Source organism: Metopolophium dirhodum, chromosome 9 (genome assembly GCF_019925205.1).
Source record: "Metopolophium dirhodum isolate CAU chromosome 9, ASM1992520v1, whole genome shotgun sequence".
NCBI lineage: Eukaryota > Metazoa > Arthropoda > Insecta > Hemiptera > Aphididae > Metopolophium > Metopolophium dirhodum.
The window spans coordinates 31,372,517-31,398,154 of NC_083568.1; the positions used below are offsets into that span (position 1 = coordinate 31,372,517).

The window sequence follows — 25,638 nt, forward strand, 5'->3', positions numbered from 1 at the left end:
ATAAGAAAAATATTTCGTTCTCAATTTTCCGCAGTTCAGCTTTGATAATATTAATCGCGCCATACCGCCATATTATAGTGGTTTGAGCTGATGTTTAAGACGTGTTTAACGATTTCCGAAGTCCGAAGCCGAACCTTGGAAGCCGTTGGCCGGAAGGCAATAAGTATAATAACCAGAAGTCCCGATCCTGAACAACCTAATAATAATATACTGATATTTATAACGTTGTGTACTAATTACTACTAACCACGTGTACCAAGGTGGATTAATCAATCCACCTTGACGGCCGGTGGTACCGAAGTACAATACTATATTCTGTTCGCCGTAAGTTTACCCACTTTTTTTTTTTGCTCAAGCAAAGTATGGTGAAAACTTCGTGACAATACAGTTCACTGCGTATAGGTCACCGTGTGGTGTTTCGCGACATGAAACTGTAGAACTGTATTGTCGCAACGTTTTCACCACATTCTGCGTTAGGGCAAAAAACAAAACGTGGGTAAACTTACGGGGAATAGAGTATAATGTTTAATATTATAATATCATTATGATACTATAATCGTAATCCCGCGCCAGGGCCTTATCACCAGCTGCAGGCAGCTACACCGGCTTGCCCCGGTGTCCGACAACAAGATAATAATAATAATAATATAATGTTTTTATTATTATTATTATTATTATTATTGTTGTTGTTGCTGTTGACTGTTGTTGTTGCGGGGACTCGCACAAAACAACAACGCCGGTACTCGGTACACCGATTTCAGTATCAATTTACGGACTCGAGCTGCACTCAACAATGGCAATGATAAATGTGCCTCAAGCGGCACCGGTTGGCGAATACTAATTGGTAATTGGTATTGGCGTAACACGTCTTATCGGCTATAAGTTATCGCACAACCGAACGTCTTGAGTCTTTTTGAAAGTCGACCGTAGGCAGTCATTGAGACGAGCAAGTGAGCAACGTTCAAACGGACTGTTCGGAGCACTCTTCGTTACGCCGCGGCCCTCGCACGTTATTTGAAACACTAGTGCAATATTAATATTATTGGGGTCATAATCTAATAGCCGTCGCCGGTGACCACTGACGGTAAAATATCACAACAGTACCTGATTAATATTGATGGTAAGATGTTTAGCGTGGCGGCCGTTCAAAGTGCTTTCCAAGAATCTCTGGTCCAGGACGATGACGTGGACGTGAAGAACTACGTGTTGGCCTATCAAGAACTTTGCAAGTAATAATTATTACCGTCACCGCTCTCCATCGATGGCATACAAGACATCGTTAACGATACGTCCAAGCGACACGACTCGTACTCATATATCACTGTCTGTTGCCCTTACAGATTCTGTTCGCAGCTGGGGCGCTTATTCGGTTTCGTCGTCAGCGATCTCGAGGACAAGATCGGACTCCTTAGCCAGCTGATGACCGAAGACGAGCAACATTTTTCCACCGTTCAGAGTATGATAACCCACGAGACTTCCAAGGATTTGGTGTTCTCTGGTCGTTCCGGCTCCATAACATTGTTGAGATTGAACCGCGGTCTTGGTAAAATATAAAATTGACGTTCTATAGACGTGTCTTGAGCGCTTAACTTGTGATTATTAGTTACACTTGTGTGTCAATATGTTTATTTCAGAATTCATAATTCTATTCATGTCTAAACTGGTTCACCTACAACCTAATGATAGCACGAAACACTGTGCTCAAGAAGCGTACAACAAAACATTGGCCAGACACCACTCTTGGATTATACGGAACGGTGCTCTGTTTGCTATGAATTTCCTTCCCTGTCAAAAAGCCTTGTATAATCAGGTAGGTATGAGAAATTATTTCTTGGAATTTTGTGTATCATCTTTCATTGACACATTTAAAATACCTAGTTATAGTATTATAATAAACTAAAATATTGCATCTGAAGCAAATTCAGTTATACAGACCATTCGAGACTTGAAATTTAAAATTTTAATTATGTCGGTGAGTATTCTTTTAGTTGTATAAATTGGAGAAATTATAATTCATGGGTCGAAAAAAAAATTGCTTATTTTACATTTGTAATGCACGCTAAAACGCTGATAACGTACAGCTTAATATGTTGTGTATGTACCTACTAAACACAGACATCATGCCTACACTACTGAAGTTTGTACTGGTGGGTTATGACCTCTCATCGGTCTGGCTTAGATATTATTTCTACGCATACATTTGTACGAGCAGCCAGAACACATTTAATTCTGTAAAACATGCTTACCTATTTTTTATCCATACATTTATTCACTTATTTTTACTTCAGTATTAAAAAGTAGGTCACATTGTAGTATAGTAAAATATATTGATAATTGTATTCAAATTTAAATTTTTTTTCTACACAAAATGAAACATTTTACTATAGGTATAGGTAGGTACTTAAGTTTTTTAAAAATGTTTAATATCAATAAATTGCACAAATAAAGCCAAAATATTTTTAAAATTATATCAATATATTCTAGTAAATGCTCATATGAAAATTTTATGAAAATTTCTGATCTAGGTACATTTCTTTATATTTAAATTAGGTACTATAAATAAAAAAAAAATCCATGCAATTTGTTCAAAACTAGTTTTGCGTAAAAAATTCCCATTTATCTCAAAATTATTTTTATTTTTTTGAAAAGTACTAAGCATTTTAAATGTTAGTCTCCCTAAAGTACTAACTAAGTCCAATTTTCTACCAGAAACCACCCCCAAAGTTGAGGAATAAAGCATTTTTTCTACCATAAATATTGTGAACTCATACAAAAAAAGCACATCATTATAAAATCAATACATTTATTAACCGCTCCACTCAGAATCTAAAATTAAATTTAATAGTCGGTAAAGTGCTACAATTTAAAACTTTAATCAAATATAATGTGTTATAATATATTTTATTTTTTATTTAGACTCTTGGCAATGCTCCTGTAGAAGAAACATTAGATACAATGCCTGAAATGATTTCCAAAGCTTCTATGGTTCACGAAAGGGTGAATAATCTACTTTCAGGCTATGAAATTCTGAATATACCGTGAAAACTTTCAAATTGACTGTACAGTGAAGTATATAGTCACTTTGTACTATGTTAATTTTATATAGCATAGACTTTCTATGATCTACATTGAAGAAAAGTATACTCAGTGATAATTTCCATTGGTTGCTAATTATCTGAAAACATTTTAGTGAATATGATTGTGTATTAATTCCTTGGTCATTATGGAATCATTTAAGCTTTAAATTTCTATAATTTACTAATATTTTTTATTAAAGCAACTTTTATCTTATACCTGGAGTACCCTATTTAAAAATGTGAAGTGATAGGTCAATTTCTGATGCAATTATTCTCATCTCAAGCAATTGATCAAACTATTAAAATAATCTTAGTATGGCAATATTTTCAACATATAAAATAAAAATGAATATGTCTTAAGTTTTCCTAAAAAAAAAGTAAAGTAGTAGGACACTTGTAAATGGTCATGATAGAAAGCTTAAATAATTCTATAATGACAAAAGAACAAAAAATAAAAAATGTTCTTAGGGTGTTTATAAATAATTACAAGCCAATAATACTATTACCATTCAGCATTCTGCATAAGGTATATTAAATTATGTTACTAATATTTTGCTCAATCATTTAAAAAAATCAGATTAATATTAATATTAATGATTGTAGGTATACATTAAGTTTTAAATTTGTTTAATTGATATTTAGTTTAACAATTAATAAATCTTCATGAGACCATATATTATATTGTATGTGCATCAATTTTTCATCTCTAATAATTTAAGTGCCATATAAAACAATAGTTTGCATTTTTATCTTAAAATTATATGAAGCGAACTTGATTGGATTTTTAGTTTGAGGTTGTTAATAAATACAAATAATAATTAACAACTAATAATTTTAATATTTTAGTTTCTATTATTATATTAAATAGCTCAACGTTACATTAATTAAAATATTTAGTTATCTAAGAATTGGAACTTAGACTCTTAAAATTTATTTTATGGTCCTATACATTGTCATATTTATGTTATATTTTCTCAATATTATGTTATGTCTATTTTAGTTATTTTAGCTATATTTATATTTATTTATATGTTATTTCATAATAAATGTATAATGTAAAATGTAATTGTTTCCCTTATTTCATGATATAAAAAAAAAATATAAAATTGCATGATCCAATAGATTTTTAACATCTCCCTGTTCATGTTTTGTCATTTTATTTTTAAGAACGTTAGTAGTTTTTTCAAACACTTGAGATACAATAAAAAATAGGTATGTTAATACCGGTAACATGCGATTGTAAAATCATAAATATTTTTGTAATATTTTTTATCGTCGTGAAAAAATTTAAAACATCGTTCCTGTCCAAAAATACATATAATTTTGCATATAATTATTAAAGAAATTGAGATTAATATTTCTATAGTATTTTATGTAATTATGTTTTATTTTATTTTTATCATAAACCTACAGAGAAAAAAGGTACTTGTTTGTTACCCCACAACATCACAGCTAAATTTCTCAATATTATCTTGTAACAATAATGGCAAAAGTACTTAATTTTATTAAATAAATGGTATATAATTATTGTAAAAAAAAAGTTTAAGTATTTAGTTATACTGGAGTCCTAAATTTTGGATACATATTTACAATAATTTCAAATGTGTCTTGTCCATTAGATTGTGTTTTCTACATAAATTCCACCAAATACAAATCTAGAAAATATCTATTGGTTCCACCATGCTCAATTTACTAGGACCCCACAAAATTACTAGTGTGGTTAAGGCGACCAGTGCCAATGTAATTTTTTCATAATTACGATAATGAACAATTCCCAAGCATTTTATACATTAATTTATAATATTATAATCATCAGTTAGTCAAACATTTTTATGTAGAGGTCTGTGCTTTCTAATACATAGCTCATATAGTGACGGATCTAATATTTAATTTGATTGGCTGATAATTGGTTCTATCAGTGGCAACTATTGTCGGTATTCTTGTCGTGTGCGGTCAACCGCACTCTTTCCGTCTACCACACATGTTTCTTTACATCTTATGCGGTCTACCGCACACGGCACACTTGTTGTCTACCTATGATCATTCTCAACGATTTAACGGCAGTGACGAATAAGCTTTTTCTTAACAATGTAAATTATATATCAATAATAGAATACTATATAATAATACCTGGGCCCAGAAATATTTGTGACTGAAGTCGCAAACCTATGAGTTAATCAGTTAAGTTTGTGCTGTAATACCTTTGTGATACATTATTCTGCAGTTTATATACACTTTTAACATTATGCTAGCCCATCATTTCAATGTAATTATTCAATCAGAGGAAAATAACAGCTTTTTAAAGAAAAAAGGACTTATTGAAATTATGCAAAAACTTACTGTTCTATGGGTATTTGGAATGTGTCAAAAAGATGAAAATGGTGTTATCGAGGCAAGATACTTTGGTTGTAGAAAAAAGAGACAAACAGACATTGTACAGTATAATTCAATATTAAATTGAAATTAGTACAGAAATACATTCAGATGAATGGCTTGTATATAATACATTAGAAACTAAAAGGTACATGCATAAAACCCAGTCTTGTTAAGAGTACTTTTCAAATGTATTCAGAATACGTATTTAAATACTTGGTGTAATTTGTATTTAAAATACATATTCAAATACTTTCTTTTAAAAGTATTAAAAATACTTAATTTTAAAATCAATAAATGAATAATTAATAATCAATTCAATGGCTAATCGACTATAACCACTACTACCCACGCCATGAAGTACTGCTATTGAATAGTTTCTTTAATCAAGCAAACCAAACCCTCTTATGTATCCCTCCATCTATTGTGCTTATTGTAAATAAGATTGTAATACAGATTGTAGGTACAAATAAAAATAAAAATGAAAAACAAAAAGTTCAATAACATTAATACCAATATCTTATATTCAAATTATGAACTACTACCACAGTACCACCCATTAAATAAGAAGAAAGACTATTTAAAGATTTAAGATAAATGCCAATCCAACCAGTTGTGGTCAGTGTCTTGTATGCCACGGTATAATATATGACTATGGGAATGAGGAACTCACAGGGGTTTCAGTGTTCAGTCATTCTGTTATCTGCTTATACATATTTTGGCGAAACCTTATTTATAAATTATCAGAGGTTAGAACCATTTTAAAATAATATTTTAGAAATAACATTCCGAATTATTAGTATTTGGAGTTTGGACTTTGGAGTAGACCATGAAAATGAAAAAAAGTATTTAGTATTCTAGAATAAAAATACAAATAAAAAGTATTTTTTAAGTATTTAAAATACATGGGTCAAAAAGTATTTAAATACAAGTATTCAAATACTTAACAAGACTGATAAAACCGTAAACTATTTCCAATTGTTTGTCGATCTCATCAGTGCGTACACACAAAGCATGAAAAGTTTATGCCTATTATTTAAATATCTTTAATTTTGTTTTTATTGTAATCGATATATTAAATACTGTAATATATTGCATGTACAATAAGAAATTATTTGCAAAAAAAATTATTTTTCTATACCGAATGTCATTTTTTTTGTATCTAATTTAACCTAATTTAGGATTAGATTGTGACGTGTACTGTTTTGTTTAACTACTATAAATATTGTGTATAATTAAATAAAATATACTATAATAATAATCCTACTATAATTTAATTACGTGTAAAAAGTATGTTATAGACCGCCCATGACATATAGAAACATGTGTGGTAGACGGCAAGTGTGCAGTAGATAGCATTCGACAAGAATACCCTATTGTCATTTGATATATGTGTCTATGTGTATCGAACTTAATAAAATCATTTTAAATACCAACCCACCAAGTTCTTCTTCAGGGGGAAAGCATGTGTATCGGTCGTCGGTCTTTGAGATATAGGATAGCCAACATTGAGTTCCATAATAAAGTGTAAACATAATATAAAATTATGATTATAAAACAATTTTGTATTTGAATATAGATAAAACAACGTAGAACAAACACAATATACCATCGCAAGTTATGACAAATAGGTACTGTATATAATTCTAATTTCAAATTTTTCTCATTCTCTATGAGTTTACCTTGAATTGCATACAATTTTATTACACAAATAATATAATGCATTTTTTTTATACAATAACCAATAAATTATAATATTATATTGTAATCAGTCAATATTATATTATTTTACATTTAATGCAACATTTAGTTTCTAATTATTTATTCGAGGTTTTGCTTTTCACCATATCCCTAAACTGAGTAAGAATTTTATTTTCTCTTTTCTGTCGTTCTTCTTTACTGAACATAGCCAATGCACGTTTTTCATCAGCAGAATAAATTTGATTTTCTTTACGAATACGCACAGCTTCCATGCGTCTATGGCGACTTCCGCTCATCACATACCCGACTGACTCGTAAGATGATATTTCATCACATGTCAAACCAATTTCACCACGCCGAGGAATACGTTTACCATCTTGTACATAAGCTGCCATAGCTGCACCTTCACCGGGCAATAGAGCGTGACCATACTCTCTTTGCGTTAGAGTGACATTAGGCTTTGGTAATGGTCCTACCATGTCATCTACGGTAGCTTCTTTGGCACCTAATACATAAATAATTAATTCATTTTATGAAAAAACTATTTTAAAAAAATGCGCTTATATACCTTTTTTCTCAATCCATTCATCACCTTCACCTTCACTACTGGAATCACTTGAACTATCTGATGATACTTTTCTCTTCTTTTTTTTCTTATGTGATTCTTTGTGCTTTTTTACTTTTTTGGACTTTTTTGATTTCTAAAGAAAATTTATATTTAAATTTAAACAAATAAAATAAATGCCGCAACTTTTAAAAATACTACCTTTGATTTATCTTTTTGTTTCTTTCTCTTCTTGTGCGATTTAATTGGAGCGATCGCAAGATTATTTTGATTTAAAGTGTTTTCGTCATCTGTATCTAAACTGTTTTGAACAAAGTGCAAAGTGACAACTATTATTATTTATTGTTATGCTCCTAGAAAATAATGACATTGAAAAAATTGTAATTTGTGATACTTTTTTAATGTATTATAAATTGTCAAACAGTATTCATGTCATAAAAATTGGTATTATAAATTATTTATGGTTTGGCAAAACCAATAGGAAAAACAGCTAAAACATTTTCTTTTGTTGAGCATGCTACATGATTTGGCAGTAATTTTGTTTAACAAATACAAAGTATAAACATTTTTGTTTCAAATAATGTGGGTATATAGATTTTTTTAACTAAATTAAATTTGTATATAATCAAATTTAAGTATAACATTATGTAGTCTAGTGTTATTTCTACAATATTTACATTTTCAAAAAGATGGGAATATGCTGTTCAATTGCTCATTTTAATTTTGCTTCGAATTTGAAATAAAGATAAAAACAAGACAACAAATTCATTTTCCAACTATAAATTTAAATAAAAACCAAATTAACTCCAGTATGAAAATCCAAAAATCAATATACAAACTGTCAATAGTTTAATTACTATTGATTACCATGTTGCGTACGTCAATCAACAAAAAGAGATAACAAAAACATGTTGAATGCCCGAAAAATTAGTGAATGATATTTTCTGGACTGTGATCAGACGATCAACACATCTTATTAGGATTGTTTTTATACTAGACGGATGTAAATTAATATTCAAATAATAAACTTCTAGCTACAGAATAAATTCAAATTAATAGAGCCATTATTTATTTTAAAAACTTATAACTAAGAATAAAACTTTCATGTAAGTTACTTAATATTTAATAGTTGATAGGTATGTGAACTTATATTTTGTAAAAGTTATATTATATAATATGAAAAAAAAATTAATATTTATTACTTGTTAATAGGTTGTGGAGGTGATTTTTCCCAAATTTCTGGCACACCCACTAACCCTATGTTCTCGCGTTCTTTCCTTCGTCTATCGTTATAATTATTTGAATTTGACATCTTCGAAAGTTACAACTAGTATCGATTAAATATACATAAATAAATTAAATATGTATATTTAATCAATGCAACTATACAGGTTCTGATCTTTTCAATTTCGAAGTTTAATGCAAGAAGTAAATTGACAATAATTGTTATTTGTTTGTTAATTTGTTATCACCTAACAGTTCATAATCACGGACTAAAGATATAAGCTGATAATATATTAACTAGATTGCTAACTAGTGATATGATGTGAAGTTATTATCCGCCATTTTCAGTTGGCCAGATGCATGCCGAAATCCCACCAAAATTTGAATTCTTGTTTATAATATTTAAAATGTATTTATTATTTTTTTTGTCATTGATATTCATTTTTGTCATAATAAATCATGATTGTATATCTTAAAATATACATTTTTTGAATAAAATATCGATGTACTTGGTATATATAGTTCTTTAAATGTTAAAAGCACTTCCTCCTGCCCACTGACTTTATCTTCCAAGACCGTGCTCCTACCACTATTTATCGTTCGACACGCAACCATTCTTAAACCGAGGGTGGAGTGATGGAAGGATGAAGGTGAAGGTGCCGTCGAGTTGCGATTTAGACCACTACGATAGTCCATCATTATTGCGGCACCAACATGTTGGGTAAAAAAGCTTTAGTTTTTTATTTTTCATACTCCATATTGGTTTAAAAGTATTAATAAAAACTTATTTTTAAAATAATTTTAGATTCTGAGCAGAGCGAGGAATCTAGTCGTTGTACAATGGTGTTTATTTATTTATTATTTTTTTTTTATATATCCTGTATACAAAATTTTTACCAGAAGAAGTGCTTCGATTTCAACATAATATAGTACCTTATCTTTTAGCAAATTGAATCAAGATGGTACTTTAGAGAGGTCATTTTTCGATTTTCCCAATAGTTATTTAATGCCACGGGAATAACTACTGACAAATTACGAAAAACCGCTTAAAAATGGGATTTTAATTTCTAACGATTTGTTTATCGCCGCAGTAACGAATAAAAAATTATAATATTATAATATTAATTCAACTTAAAGGCTATAATAAATAATAAAAATTTAAAAATCCAAACTGATAAACCGTCTCCGCTTAGAATCGTTTTACTTATACAATGATATTATAATTGAATTCAAGTTTAATACAATCCATTATACGTTGACTCACTTGTAACCTACTGTACATCAGAGCGACATCCACTTATCCGCTTTTTTAAATATCCATTTTCAAAATAAATATTTGGATAAAATATTTTCTCATGGTTTTCAAATTTCATATAATATTTTTATTTATTATGAAATACAAATGGTTGTAATGATGTTACTTTATAAATTTAATGTGACGCAGCTCGTTTGAAGATAAATAATTTCTAAAGCATAAGTATCTTTTTTTAGATTTTCATTAATCATAAAGGAAAATTTTTTTAAATTTATTTCTTCTTTATATTCTTTTGATATGTTGTACCTATTTAAAAAATTCTTCGTCTAAATGTATTTGATTCAAAGAACTACTGCAAAAATAATCAGGGACTGGAACCTTTTGAATTTATCGGTAACCGTTCCGGTACCGGTTATTAAAAATAAAATAACGGTTCCGGTTCGGTTCTGGTTTTTTAATGAAAAAAAATAAAGGTACCGGTTCCAGTTCCAGATAATTTCGGTACCGAAAAGTATAGTTATTTTAAATACATATCTGGACTGTGGGTTTAATTAATATTATGAAAAATATTAGAAAATATATGATTATACATATAGATTATACACAAAACAGTAATAGCTTTAAATTATGATAAATAAAATAATTTTATTTTTGAACCTAAAAGTACCGTTTTAATTTAAAAATTCCGGTACTATATTTATTAAAATAAAAGTTTCAGTTGTTAATATATTTTTTGGTTACAGTATGAACTATTTATGAAAACCTTTGTTTTAAATGTTCAATCCTTAGCTAAAAAAAAAAAATGACATTTTATAATTTTTACTTACCGTAATTGATAATTTTCTAGATTTTGATACATTTTGTACTTATAGATATAGTAATATATTTATACTTTAATACTTATAAAAAAAATCCTATGGATCTTTAATATTTTTTTGTTGCTATTGAAACAATATATCAGGAGCCTCGTATTACATTTCCAAGCTTTTTGACCCAAGCAATAAAATTGTATTGACATTTATAGAAAAAAAATTAGGTAAAGAATTGAAAATTTAAAATGTCCGTAAACAGCTCTAAACGAGTCGAAATATTTTGAATATTTTCTCAAGTATAGGAATTGATAAAATAAACATATTGTGTAAATTTAAAGTAATTACAGTTATTCGTTTTTGTATTACAGTAAAATAAGAAATTCGCTACATGAGAAATCGAGTTCAAATCTTTCATTCAATCTCAATGTTGTAAAAATGTGAATTTCAAACACTCATAAAAATTTAATTTGACTTTCTGGTAGTCATTTTTTCGGGAAAAACGAATTTTAGTGCAGTAATTATGGTAATTATAGTAAGGGATCATTAGTGTGAGTGACTGTGTAGGTATAAAGTAAAATATAACTTCACGCTCCCGCACGTGCGCGTAGATACAAATATACAATATATGTCATTAATGCAGCACTTTACAGACTAATTATTATACAAATGTGAATTTTAGTGAAACACTGAAACTTGGTTTCGTATTTCCAATAATATAGCTTACTGAGTGACATTATAGTATGAATATTATGAAAATTTATTACACAAATTGAAGAGAAGAATTAATGTATCTTATACAGGACTTGCAAACGTTATAAGTTATAAACTTATAACAATATTATATTGTTATAATAACATTATGATTATAAAAATAATTAATTTTTATAACGAAGGCGGTAGATGGCGCTACTGTTATCAAAACGCGTAAATCGAGTATTTTATATATTTGTATAACATTAGTGTTTACGCTTGAGCAGTTAAGTTTGTACCGTAGAAGTTTAAAACTATAACTTATAATCATCTAACTGGTACTTTGAGGGGTCAAAAGTAAAAAAGAGGGTAAGTGAATGTCGCTCTGCTGTAGGTACAGTAAGTTGTAGGTTACAAGTGGGTCACTGTAATGGATGGTGTTAAATTTGAATTCAAAATCATTGTAAAAGAAAAACGATTCTGAGCGAAGACTGTCTGACTGCAGTTTCTATATTACTAAGTAGGAACATTTTATGATAGGTAGGTACTAATAAGTATTATTTTGATTAAAGTAATTTATTTTATTATTAAACATTACTGTACATTAAGTACTACTGCGGCTAGTAGGTGAAATTCCATATTACCAAAAAAAATGCATTTTAAAATATCATTGTGTATAAAATATAATGATATTAGGTATACTCTAAAAAATTTCATACGAGTAATATTTTTATATTACAACAAAATAATTAAAATTGTTATTCTTGGTTTTAATATTATGTAATTTCATCCATATTTGAATGTAAAACAAACCTGCAGTGTTTATATATATTTTTTTGTTACAGTATGAACTATTTATGAGAATCTTTGTTTTAAATGTTCCATCCTAAACTATAAAAATTAAACATTTTTATAATGTTTTATTTACAATAATTGATAATTTTCGAGATTTTGATAAATTTTGTCAAAATTAGAACTTTATAATACTTATAAGAAAAGCGTGCTCATGGATCTTTAATATTTTTCAGTTGCTATTGAAATAATATATCAGGAGCCTTGTATTACATTTTCAAGCTTTTTTAAAATTTTATTGACATTTATAGAAAAAAAAATAAAGAATTGAAAATTGAAAATGTCCGTAAACAGCTCAAAACTGGTCAAAATATTTTGAATATTTTATCAAGTATAGGAATTGATAAAATAAACATATAATGTAAATTTAAAGTAACTACAGTTATTCGTTTATGTATTAGGTACAATAAAATAAGAAAATCGCTACATGAGAAATCGAGTGAATATTCAATCTCAACGTTGTAAAAATGTGAACTTCCAATACTCATAAAAATTTAATTTGACTTTCTGGTAGTAATTTTTTCTGGAAAAATGAATTTAACCTGCTGTTGTACTAATGCTTAATTGTAAAATAAATTACTTTAGTCACAATAATATCATCAAATATTTTACTTAGTAGGTACCTAATATTATAGGCTGACAGACTGTCTTCACTCAGAATCGTTTTCCGTATACAATTATTTTGTTAGAAAAATTATCAATAGGTATTAGATATTTGTAATTTATTAATGATACCAACGAGTAAGCATAAATAATGAATACCTATTCAAATACAAGTCGTTGTGTTCGAAAAACCATTCTGAGTAAATTTGGGCAAGCCTTAAAATAGTTTCTTGGTACTTGGTACTTCCGCCCGCCATTTCCCATCAAATAACCTTCAAAAATGTATCAATTACAAAAAAAAAAAATGTGAACTAAACAACAATAAATTATTTTGACCATATTATATTAAGAATAAAAAAAATACAAAATTGTCGTGTAGGTATAATGATGCTTGAGTTTATTTTAATATCTTTAAAAATGCCAATCACACGTTACAGCACCGCATATACCTTTAATAGTTACTAGTAGAAATCGTTACGTGTGTGAAGTTCCCCCCCCCCCCCATATCGGGAAAATCGATCCGGACCAATTGTAAGTTAAAGATATTCATTTGTAAGAATTTGTTTGGATCGATTCGGCCAACATGGGGGGCTGGGGCGGATTTTTGGAAATTCGCCAGAGGGTAGGGGTTTAACTTACAAACTCTGAAAACTCACTTACAAATACTTACAAATGAATATCTTTAACTTACAATCGATCCGGATCGATTCGGTCGATATGATAAGGGGGGGGCACTATCTCAGTGAGGACCAACTTACAAATGAATATGTTTAACTTACAATTGATCCGGATCGATTTGCCCGATATGGAGGGGGGGCTTCACATACGTGGAATCGTTTACGAAATAAAACGTCGTATAATTATGATTACTTGTATGAAAAATAATATGAAAAATGAAAAGCATAATAATAAACAATTATATGATTTGGCGAAAACATTAAAAAAAAATAATGAATATAATCAACGGAAAATAGTTGTCCACTCGTGTCACGTAAAAAGTATAAATGTTAAAATACAATCATCAGAGAATCAGACAATTGCTTTTGCTTTCGCGCTGCCGTGCCTGTGCTTGCCTAGAGTACGCCTGCTCATGACGGCGCGCCTGCAGCTCAAGCTCTTGACGACGGAGTTCCTGTTGAGCCGCTTCACGACGACGCGCCTCAAGCCATTCCTGCTCTCGCTGTCGCTGCATCCTCAGCGCTTGCTGACGCTGTGCCTGCTCTTGCTCTTGCTGCAGACGCTGTGCTTGCTCACGCTCGCGCTGCGCTTTCAACTCTTGCTGCTGCTGTTGCTGCTGCTGCAACACCCGGTTGTTTTGCTGCCATTTATTGCGGGGGTTGTTACGGAAATATTTGCTTTCGTTCAAGTGTTCCGGTGTCCGTCGGTAGTACATAAGGTACAGCGGATAGAAGTCATAGTCGTTGTATTTGACGTACACGCGGCCGTTGGAGCTCAGGGTTGTGTCGGCACCGCCCGCCGGTACGATCAAATTCTGATTGCCGGACACCCGCTGCGTCTTGTTTACCAGCACGGCACAGACGATGATCACCCGATTTTCTGCGTCGGCCGGTCGTCACGAGAACATAACAATAAAATAAAATGGATTGTACTTAACTATATAATATATATTATGCTATATATATATATATATCGGTGGCATGGAGAACATGAATTTTTTTAGAAGCTAGTTTAATATTTTCAGTTGCAACATCAATAAACCGATGATAAAAGCTTCCACTGCAGTAGCACTGTCATATCTGTGTTTATACCTGTCATAAAGTTACCACTAAAATAGTATTGTTAAAAATAAATTATCACCTAGGTATAGGTCATATTGCCCACCTACCAACCCTTTAGATATAGCCTCTCAATTACCCTATTCACTAAGCCACAGCGTAGGTAGTATAACCACTGGAACCTAATCTAAACGCAACTGAGATTATGGAATTTATTATACTATAGTGTTATATTATGTGCGATATTAGGTGATTTTGGGATAAACACTCGCATTTTATCAAAAAGTACTAGCGTTTTTGAATTTTGTTATTACAAAATACAATTTGTATCGTTATTATTTCTAGGTCGTTTATTTACTTAAATAATAATTTTGTTTGTGGGAGAAGGGTGATAAGAAAACATTAATAATAAACACTATCATAATACCTTCTTTGGGGAAATGGTCGGCATAATAGTTGGCATAGTCGGCGTCGTCGCTGAACGACACACCGCACCCAAACTTGGAGCGTCTAGTGCGCCGCCAGTCAAGTCCGTTTTTCAACGACTCCAAAGCCCTGGACTTGGTGGTCACGTGATATAGAATAAGTTCCCTGTCACCATACTGCATTTCTTCCTTGCGCAGCAAGTACATGCCATACATCTGCGGGGCATTGACAACATGTATCAAATCGACGTTGCACTGAAATTTATATACGACATAAATTATAGATAATAATATTATATATTAATGTTGAGTAAATATAAAATCTAGAATTTTGTTAATTTTTATAACTATTATAGTATATATTGTTATACTTTTTTAGATAATAATTTATTATAAATACACAATTTTAATGATTGGGTTTATGATTTTAATAATTATTTTTTTTATATGTTAGGTTTTGGACTCTGCTCATCTCCACACACACTTATCGGATGAGTTAAATTGTGACATACATCTTACCGATATTTTATTGATGTCACGATAAACTATTATTATCATTAGTTCTAAAATTTCATTAAAAATGCTCATATTCAAAGTGCACAAAAGCAAACACCTGCTGTATTCATTGTAATATGTACATTGACTTTTTACTCACAGTTAAAAACTTGGGTATAACATATTTACACTTAAAACTTCAAAAATAAATAACTCACAAACAAGGTTTATGCACTGGCACTCGTTTATGCCTAGGCTTAATTAATGATTTGAATAAAAATATACGTATTAACATTGAACTGTATCAAAACATATAACATAATAATATAGTAATACTTATATGTGATTAGAGAATATTACATAAAAAAATTATAGGTACAAACACCAAATAGCAAACTATATAGCGGGTATAATATAACTATTTACAATTTCGAGTTCTGACACATGATATGGATAACACACTTACAAATGGATAGTAACTAAGTAACTTATACCTATACATATACACCAATATAACAAAACCTTTATATGTTACAAATAGATTTCTATCAAATATTTACTATGGCAATATCGGAAAAAAAATTATATTGATAATAATAATTGATTGTCATTGTTCTTCAATAATCGATAACATTATCATTATTCATTGGGTAATTTTAATAAATGTCGTGCAACTAACAATAGCCAATATTAGAATTAAAACTTTATTCTAAATTTATTGAGAACTTAATTATTTTCATTATTGATTAAAAGTATTTCAGTGGCGTAGCCAGGGGAGGAGCTGAAAGGGCTGCAGCTCCCCCCCCCCCCCCCCCCGAAATGTTAAGAAAATTTAAAAATTATTTTAATGGTCTATGATAGTTGTTCAAAAAGTCTTGAATTGTATTTAAAATATTTAAACGCATGTACTATAAGTATTAACACTTTTCAGCTATCTATCTGTGCTAGTACGTATTCAATGTGTATAAAAGTTGATCAGCTACGTCACAGAAGTATTTTGACTCATAAGCCATGCGCATAAAGTTGTATACCATTTGGAAAACTTAGCGTGCTATACGCCTATACTTGAAATTTTCTACGCCGCACAGAAAAACATTGTACCTATATTTGACATTTGTTGTACTTATCGGCTATCATATATATTATATAGCCATAAAGGTATACGCTTTTAAAATTATGATTAAAGCCATGTTCAGAGCTACGTTGTCTGTGTGGTTTTTATTGTAGTATTCTAATTGGTGGTTGCGACCATGGTATCATTCACTAATCATGATCTATCAAGACATTTCCGGAGTTGAGCCTATCTTAACTTAACACGTGACACGATAACGCAAACGACATAGCTATTTGAGGTTGTTATGGTAACGTAATTATATTATTCATCGGTTGCTAGGAGCCACCTAGGTACTGTACCGCGAAATTATTTAACGTTATAACATTAACGTCATCTTTGTTATTTTTTGGTTGGCATAGCAACTGTAATAGTCAGAAAAAATTCAGTTGAAAAAAATTGGTAAGGAAAAAATGTTGTATCCGGCGTAAAAACAAGCACGAAAACATAATATAATACTTATACATATTATAGATAAGGTGTATAATCGAGGTTGTGCTCAAACGTAATAATACATAGGTATGTCATAGGTAGGTACTATATACATATGTTGCTCCGATAAGACCGTGCTTAATCATATTTTACCGAAAAAATGCAAACAAACCCAATGGTCGATCATCACAACAAATTCATAAGCCAGTAATTAAATTATTGTTTGTCGTTTGAATGCATATAATGTACATATATTATATTTTGTTATATTATCTTATTGTTTAATGTGTTCGATTGCTTTCGATTTTGTTTGCTAAACCATTTGTTTACTTTTTGAGTTAATACTTTAATAATACTACATAATTATGTTAAAATAAACATAGTATTTTGCAACAAACATGTAAGTTAGCTAGCTCTACCTAGTAAGTAATAAGTAAGTAATGAGTACCTATATAGCTTATCGAGGTACCTACACTTATTTGAAATTTAGCTGTAACCTATTTCTTAGTTTTAAAATAAAGAAAATTAGAGTTATACCTAAATATTATAATTAATGATGGATATGAATATTAAAAATATTATCATTTAATGAACCAATGGTGAGATAATTTCAATACTGCCGTCCTAAAAAAAAAACGCCGTAAATCGAAAAAAACTACTATATTATAGTAGTTAAGTATAATTTAGTGGCCCGTGATTGGTCCAATAAATTTTAGTTTGATTTTTTGCTGAACATTTTTAATAAATTTCTTTTTGTGTATTTAATGAGGTGTTTCTTTTTCTCAGTCTGTTTATCGGTGTCTAGCAATGTAGAGTGTAGACATGTAGTATACTAATTACTATAGGCATTGATATATTAAATTTGTTTTAGTCGTACGCTTATTATTATGATTAAATTATAATAAAAGCCCAAAGGTCACCTCGATTGACAGTGCCTTGGAGCAAGGCTGGGAAATGGGCATTAACGAGTTAAAAAGTTAAAATAAAATTAACTTTTTAACTTAACTAGTTACTTTTGGCTTTTCATTAACTTAACTGTTAACTTACTAAATGTCTTTCTTAATTAACGTGAAATTAACGAGTAAATTTTTCATTTTAAGAAGTAAGTTAAGTTAAATTATTTTGTTTTTAATTTTATAATATTTCACTATTTCAGTTTATTTCGTTTTCATGACAAAAAATATGTATCGTAAATTTTTTAAAGTTAAAAATTTATATTATTCGAATCTAACTTATATGGAAATACTGTTTGAAGCATTAACACTATATCCTACAATTTAGTTTTAGGTTGGAAAAAAATGAAGTACGCTAGCGTTGTATGAACAAACTAACTTTTTTTAACTTAATAAAAAGTTAACAAAAAGTGTATATTAACTTTTAACTTTTTGTTATTGGTGCATATTAACTTAGCTTAACTGAGTTAAAAAAATCATTAACTTGCCCAGCCTTGCCTTGGAGTATATAAGATTATAATTAAATTTAAATCATAGTATACTAATACCATACATTACGGGTATTTAAATAATATAAGTCAACAATACTAATGTGAGGTGAATGAACGATTTAGTGGTTTATAGTTTTGTAACTGCCTATATATTATATTTTATTGTATAATATAAAATATAGATAGTATTTATTTTTACCTACTATTATAAAAATGATTTAAAAATTAAAATTAACAACTTTTCTGAATTAAAATGTATAATTTATTATATAGGTAAATTTCTAAATCGTGTTCTTAAAAATTGTATCGTCTGTTACTTAAAATATGTTTTTATAAAGAAAAATTGTGTTCAGCGTCTACACTCGATTAACATTTTAATTTCCTGATATTATAACCTCCGAGTTAATGTTTTATTAGTTGTATATCCTGCGTATGATTGTACACCGTTAACTCGTAATGATATGATGTTTATAAATAATTACAAGTAAGATATACCAACTAAATATATAACTACGCGGTAGTGAAATATTATTTATATATTCTGTGGTCATTGGTCATTGTTGTAATCTACAACGGTAGATACTCACCCTGGGAAATGTTTCGTGGACGAGACGTTCGAGTTGTACGGATTCTTTGGGGCCCAGATCTTCGAGCTGCTGACCCCCGTCATAGCAGCTGGACGTCGAGTTATTGTGCCGCCTTTGCAATTGGACCGCAGCGTGAGCGGTAAACTTTGACGACCTTTGAGAGTCTTTACTTCTGTGATGCGAATACATCGGCGCTGTATCGTCTAGAACCGCTGCGGACGAGACGACGACGGATACTGAAACGGGCGCTGTTCGAGAACAGCCAAGTTATTGAAAACGAGACTGCAGAAGACACACAATAATATTATTATTCTTGATAGAAAAACAATTAACGTTTAGTTTAATCACCCTACACTCTAAACTTTAGAGTCTAAAGGTTTATGTAATATAATAATATGGTATACAGGGTGATTTGGTTTATCGTGAACCAGTCTCGGGAATTTTAAAATAATTTTTATTTTAAACTTTCTAGGTTTTACAATTGTATACTGTGTTACAATTTTGATAATTTTAACTTCCTCCCTTATTTGATAAAACACTATCAACTTTCGATTTTCAAATGGCAATACCTATTTTCGATAACAAAAATCTATAAACATACAGAAAAAAATAATTTTAACGTTTACAGAATTTAATTTGAGTAATCCGTTTGCGGCTTATTAATGCTTAAATATTCGTTAAATTTACTGCTACTGGGCAATTTAACAAACCCAACAGTAAAAACCAGAAGTCAAAGCGAAATTTTATCTCAATTCAACAATACCCATAACGGTCATAAACGATAATAACAAGATATATCATAGATAAACAATACTATTAGAAAAAAAAAATTGTCCCCTATCATTACTCCCACCAGAACATCGAGTGTCAGTGAACGACTAGCCAGCAGCTGCAGCGCGGTTGTATCAGCGCTATAAAGTATAAAAATAATTTTACAATTTACTATCATGGTTACATAATATAGCGCTGGCACGGACTATAGAGTCTATCTTAGTCCGTGACACTGGTTACAGATTCCTGATATATGGTCTTATCACCATCACGTACCTTAAGTAGATGAACGATACTGTCTAAATGCCGGTAAACTGTTTCTGAAAACATGTGGTTATTGGTTGATCGTTAATGTTAGTTTCCCATCATCAAATATCGAATAATAATAATTATTATTCTTTGAACGTTTAACTTTAACCACAGAGTACGTTTTAACTTTTTAAGTTAATACTAAATTATGTGTATTATTTAAAATATAAATTTAAAGTTTAAAGGTTTAAACCAATTTATTCCAATGCATATTATATTTTTTGATAGTGTTTTAATGTTGTATTTTGGTTAACAAAGTATTTGTTTTTAAAATACTTTGCCGACAACTTTATTAACTTAATATACAGATACTGAATATATATATATATGACATAGTATGTACTTGGATTCTGGATTTAGAGTTAAGACTAAAGTAGTTAAAGGTCTATTCACACTTTTCGTTTTTTTTTAGTTATACATGTTTCAATGCCCCTCCCATTTAAGGGTTTCTTTTCATTAAAAATAAATAATTACAAATTTATCTGTGTATAATAAAAAAAATTAGAGTAGGTAAGTTATTTTGACTACACAAATAACCTACATCAGACTGATATTACAATGTTTTGTGCATCGAAGATGTGAGTCCTGTATTGTTAATCTGTTTGCGGGGCTATAGGCCTAGAGCCCGTTGTTCATAGTGCTTACCCGACTTTCCATTTATAATTATTAGGTATCCTGGGATATATTTTTTGTATAATGTATAATTTGAATTTTATATCAAAACTATCTTGTGTGTGAATAGACCAAATAATGAACATTAATTCAACACTAAATTACGAAAGGCAATAAACACATTAGGTAGTTATCAATAATTTTACTAGAGTATGAACAAATTTCCATAGTGCAAATTTTTGCAGGATTTGGGTAAGGCCATAACTAATAAAAAAAAATAACACTTAACATGTCCACTACCCTAAATAAATCAATAAAAATTAAATGAACATTGAACATACTTTATATTATCTACTCCTAACCTAATTAGGGCTTGGATGTTGTTACATTAATAAAAAAATAAAAGTTATTAAAGACTAAAGGTTATGGCTAGACTTAGAAACTTAAAAGCTTTATACACAAACATATACGCATACAAATATGAGCAAATAGGTATACACTAGAACAGTAGAACAAGACAATTTTGACAGAATTTATTGAAAAATGTAATTATTAATTATTAAAGATTTAAGTCTCAGCTCAAGAACATTACCTTTCAGAAAAGATACTTTACTTGATACTTTTGAGCAAGTTTAGAGGGAGAAAAATTGTTTACAGAATAAAAAAGAAAAAGAAATAAACATCATTGTAAAACCATTACATTCCTCGCTCCGCTCAGAATCTAACAAATTACTTAAAAAATAGGTATTTTAAAGTATTCATATGCTCAAATTGGTTAAAAATAGTTGGTTTTGTGCAAATAACCTTGTAAAATAAACTAGTCTACAAGTCTTTACAAAGTTATATCAAATAGGTACCAACTAATTGTTTAAAACACTCGCAATTCTTTTATTTGCAACAAGTTATATACTCTCAATGCAATATGATTATGATTGCCATTTTAGACTTGCAGAATTTTGGTCCATGCTAGAGGTTTAAATTAGTTCAATTGTCCTCTACATTGTATTGGTTTCTATATTTATTACTCTATTAAATGCAACCAATATTTAAACAAATTAGTAGAAAATAATTATAAGGCATTCATAAGCCCTCAAAATAGTTGCTTTTGTATGAATAACCTTGTAAAATATTACTGCATTAAAGTTTTAAGGTCAAAAAGTTATAAATTCTATAATTTTATTAACACAAACCAACAAAAAAACCATACATGCAAATATTTATTAAGTAAATTATTGAATTCTATGAAATGATTACTCATGAGTCAAAATAATGTTAAATACATTTAGCAAAATATCAAATCTAGATATAAGTATCTAAAATATTCTGGTTTGTTCCACTTTTCATTACAATATCAATATAGAGAATATGAATTAAAAAAAAAATGATGTCACATTTAAAAATTTAGGAAATTAAGAATACACATAGAATTGTGATGAAAAAGCTAATTTCAAATTTGAAATCCTATTTAGGTACAGATGAACAATGTTTTTTAGATAAACTGAAGAATAATTTTATTGAGAATAATGACGACTATGGAATTTAAAAATGTCTAATTCAAAATGGTTCAATGTGTCTAAACGTCAAAAATTTTAAAAATGTTTTAATTCTTCATAAATTATTACTCATGAGTCACGAATCAGGAATTAAAGTAAAATTATGGTAAATACATTCAGGCGCGGACTGGCTAGGATGCTGGGATGCTACAGCATCCCTTGCCCTAAAATATATTTGCCGAATATTATTTATTATATATTTAAAGACTCTAGACACCTAATGAACAGCAGATCGTAACCAACGTACGATTATTAGTACTCTATAATATTGTACAAATTTGATTGAAAGTTTGTTGTAACTTGGTACTTATTTACGTTTTTAACGTATATTCAATATTTTTTTAAAACAAAATAAAATATATTAACATTTTATAAATAATCTACATGTTTTAAATTCGCCCCAACAATGTTTGTTATTTGCCCTTTAAATTGTGTAGCATCCCGTGCCCTATTTTACCAGTCCGCGCCTGAATACATTAGAGAACATAGACTCTAGATACTTGTAAATAAATGAAAATTACACATTGACTTATGATGAAAATGCTAATTTCAAATTTGAAATCTTAGATAGGTACAAAATGTACAATGACTTACAATTAAAGAATATGAAACATCTCTAGTAAAATTAATAAGTAGGTAATAAATAATAATAATATATTTATAAAAGTATGGATAATAATTAATAAGTAGATCTTAGTGGCCATTAAAAATCTCACAAGGTATAATCTACATTTCAAAAATGTAAGAAAAATGTTAATTCTTTAGATTTAAAATTTACATTTCATAAGATTAATAGCTGAAGTTTAAAGGATTATTGTTCTCAAAAGTCAAAACCTCCAATAAATATTAGGGTTAAATCAATCTCTTATCTAGTGGTATTAAAATGTATATTATATAATGTAAAGGTAATCAATAAATGTATTAACATTACCACTCAGAATATAAAACTAGATTAAGCATACTATATTCACATACCAACTACCGATATAATTAAATATGATTATTGTATTTAGTGGCATATTTTATAATTTAGCACCTTTTTCGGCCAGAATGTAAAAGATTTATAGTAGGTACTGTAAGAATTACAGGTCATGAATGAAAGAAATTTTTCACTCAGAGAAAAAACAAAAATACAATAATAGGTACATACTATTAAGTCTTCGATATGTATCATGCGTTAGTACATTGTTATACTATCATAATTAAATATGACATTGAAGGCATTAACACATTGATAAATGATTAAACTATACATAACATTCTCAAATTTTAAATAATGATAGTAATGAATAAAAATATAATTTTTCTATGAGATATAAAGTACCTTTGAAGTATTAGTGTATATATTTAAATATACCAAATTATCGAAATTACATCTTCTGATGTCAGTTTAAAAGGAATACAAACATTTCCAAACAATATGAACTAGTTAACAAAAATTCAAACGCACTAACTACCATGACTTACAAAAATAACTTAATTGAAATAATGAATAAATTGGATATTATGTATTTTAAATTTTATTATAATTTAACTTTTGAGCACGGTCTTAGATAAGCTTTTTAAGTTTTAACTGTCATATAAAAATTATAAAGTATGAAGTGACAAGCGTTATCAATTATCAGGTTATCAGCAAATAACCACATGTTATGAAACATTTCGTATACATCACGGATGTGTTTGCTAGGAGTGGTGATAAGATATTAAGGTCCAATTTACGTGACCTTTGTACTAATTAGTTATTATCGATTATGATCGTTACGACTTATGGGTATTGTTAAATTGAGATATAATTTCGTTTTGACTTCTGGTTTTTACTGTAGGGTTTGTTAAATTGCCCAGTAGCAGTAAATTTAACGAATATTTAGGCATTAATGAGTCGCAAACGGATTAGTCAAATTAAATTCTGTAAACGTTAAAATTATTTTTTTCAGTATGTTTATAGATTTTCGTCATCAAAATTATCAACATTTTAACACAGTGTAAAATAGTAAAAGCTAGAAAGTTTAAAAAAAAAATTATTTTAAAATTCCTAATACTTCCCGAGATATTAACCGGTTCACGATAAAAAAAAATCACCCTGTATACCTACCACTATACGTCTATACCAGCTGTATAAATTAATAAACTTTACACACGGTGAATTTGGAGGATTTTAAAACTGTACACTGAAATTACATTTAAATGCGTAGGTGAAGTCAAAATATTATGTTGAATCTATCGGATTTCACACGAATATTATTATATTATTCATGTAAAGGTAATAATGATAGCACTCGGTTGTAATACCTTTATCTCACCCGACGAACGGCGAGACGATCAGGACGTCGAGTGCTGCTCGTAGAATGTGATATGGAATCAATACGTATTTTACTGCGGCTCCTTGATCATAATATCATTATCATGTTATTAACAATGTAATTACAAATTACAAGAATGTTTGTTATTATTACTGTTATCGCCAACGTCGTCATCGGTGCACACCGGCAGCCACAATCGCCGACATCGGATGCTTATAGTATGATAGTGTATTATGTTATGTTATTACTCAAATATTATTAATTATTTTTAAATTATTGAAAATAGTTAGGTATGATGTCTGCGTCTTATTGCAGACGGCGCAAAGATCACCGCTCGGCACGACCGTGGAACGTGCATGTACTGTGACAACTGACAACGCTGAAAACTGATTGTGAGCCGACAGTATTGGCATATAGAACAATAATATTATGATATTAGTAATGAAAGCGAATTCTTTATTACGGAGATAACGGCGGCGGGAGACTCGAGATTCATCGGCATAGCGGGGAAGGGGGGGTTATTCTATTATGTTAATGATAAGTGATAACCAATCGCATAAGACTTTTATTACATACAAAATAATAATAAATGTTTTTATTTTTTTTGTTATCGTCAATAAACGTAAACCGAATAATATAATGACTGGGTTTTAGATACTATGCATCCACTTATCTTAAGTTCTATGGAACATTACCTAAACAAACAAAATA

General features: G+C 29.4%; 3 protein-coding genes across 4 annotated transcripts; 1 reads left to right on the top strand and 2 right to left on the bottom strand.

Moving 5' to 3' along the window:
- Positions 1 to 655: 655 nt before the first annotated feature.
- On the top strand, positions 656 to 4,523 carry LOC132952724 (ceramide-1-phosphate transfer protein). The gene is made up of 4 exons (XM_061025126.1): positions 656 to 1,229; positions 1,341 to 1,543; positions 1,635 to 1,810; positions 2,917 to 4,523. The coding sequence occupies exons 1-4, from the start codon at positions 1,126 to 1,128 to the stop codon at positions 3,040 to 3,042; spliced, it is 609 nt and encodes a 202-aa protein (XP_060881109.1). The 5' UTR covers positions 656 to 1,125; the 3' UTR covers positions 3,043 to 4,523.
- A 2,471-nt stretch (positions 4,524 to 6,994) lies between these two features.
- On the bottom strand, positions 6,995 to 9,182 carry LOC132952052 (NKAP family protein CG6066). Its single transcript, XM_061024179.1, has 4 exons — positions 8,919 to 9,182; positions 7,918 to 8,017; positions 7,720 to 7,852; positions 6,995 to 7,656 (listed from the first exon to the last, which is right to left on the bottom strand). The coding sequence occupies exons 1-4, from the start codon at positions 9,026 to 9,028 to the stop codon at positions 7,268 to 7,270; spliced, it is 732 nt and encodes a 243-aa protein (XP_060880162.1). The 5' UTR covers positions 9,029 to 9,182; the 3' UTR covers positions 6,995 to 7,267.
- A 4,292-nt stretch (positions 9,183 to 13,474) lies between these two features.
- Positions 13,475 to 25,324, bottom strand: LOC132952782 (ras guanine nucleotide exchange factor R-like). Of its 2 annotated transcripts, XM_061025209.1 has the most exons (5): positions 25,081 to 25,324; positions 24,917 to 25,009; positions 19,383 to 19,664; positions 15,316 to 15,568; positions 13,475 to 14,709 (listed from the first exon to the last, which is right to left on the bottom strand). In XM_061025209.1, exons 3-5 carry the CDS (start codon positions 19,569 to 19,571, stop codon positions 14,174 to 14,176), a joined length of 978 nt encoding a protein of 325 aa, XP_060881192.1. In that variant the 5' UTR covers positions 19,572 to 19,664; positions 24,917 to 25,009; positions 25,081 to 25,324; the 3' UTR covers positions 13,475 to 14,173. The 2 variants fall into 2 exon arrangements, with proteins under 2 accessions (XP_060881192.1, XP_060881193.1); XM_061025210.1 differs by lacking the exons at positions 24,917 to 25,009; positions 25,081 to 25,324 and adding an exon at positions 23,952 to 23,976.
- Between the last annotated feature and the right edge of the window lie 314 nt (positions 25,325 to 25,638).

Bases quoted from the DNA above. Each gene is read 5' to 3' on its own strand.
- LOC132952724 (XM_061025126.1), top strand. From the start codon at position 1,126: ATGTTTAGCGTGGCGGCCGTTCAAAGTGCTTTCCAAGAATCTCTGGTC. The intron at 1,230-1,340 runs GTAATAATTATT...TTGCCCTTACAG, and splicing joins GCCTATCAAGAACTTTGCAA to ATTCTGTTCGCAGCTGGGGC. The intron at 1,544-1,634 runs GTAAAATATAAA...TGTTTATTTCAG, and splicing joins GAGATTGAACCGCGGTCTTG to AATTCATAATTCTATTCATG.
- LOC132952782 (XM_061025209.1), bottom strand. From the start codon at position 19,571: ATGTATTCGCATCACAGAAGTAAAGACTCTCAAAGGTCGTCAAAGTTT. The intron at 15,569-19,382 runs GTGAGTATCTAC...TATAAATTTCAG, and splicing joins TCCACGAAACATTTCCCAGG to TGCAACGTCGATTTGATACA. The intron at 14,710-15,315 runs GTATTATGATAG...CGGCCGACGCAG, and splicing joins CGACCATTTCCCCAAAGAAG to AAAATCGGGTGATCATCGTC.
- LOC132952052 (XM_061024179.1), bottom strand. From the start codon at position 9,028: ATGTCAAATTCAAATAATTATAACGATAGACGAAGGAAAGAACGCGAG. The intron at 8,018-8,918 runs GTAATAAATATT...TGTTCAAAACAG, and splicing joins CCTCCACAACCTATTAACAA to TTTAGATACAGATGACGAAA. The intron at 7,853-7,917 runs GTAGTATTTTTA...AATTTTCTTTAG, and splicing joins AACAAAAAGATAAATCAAAG to AAATCAAAAAAGTCCAAAAA.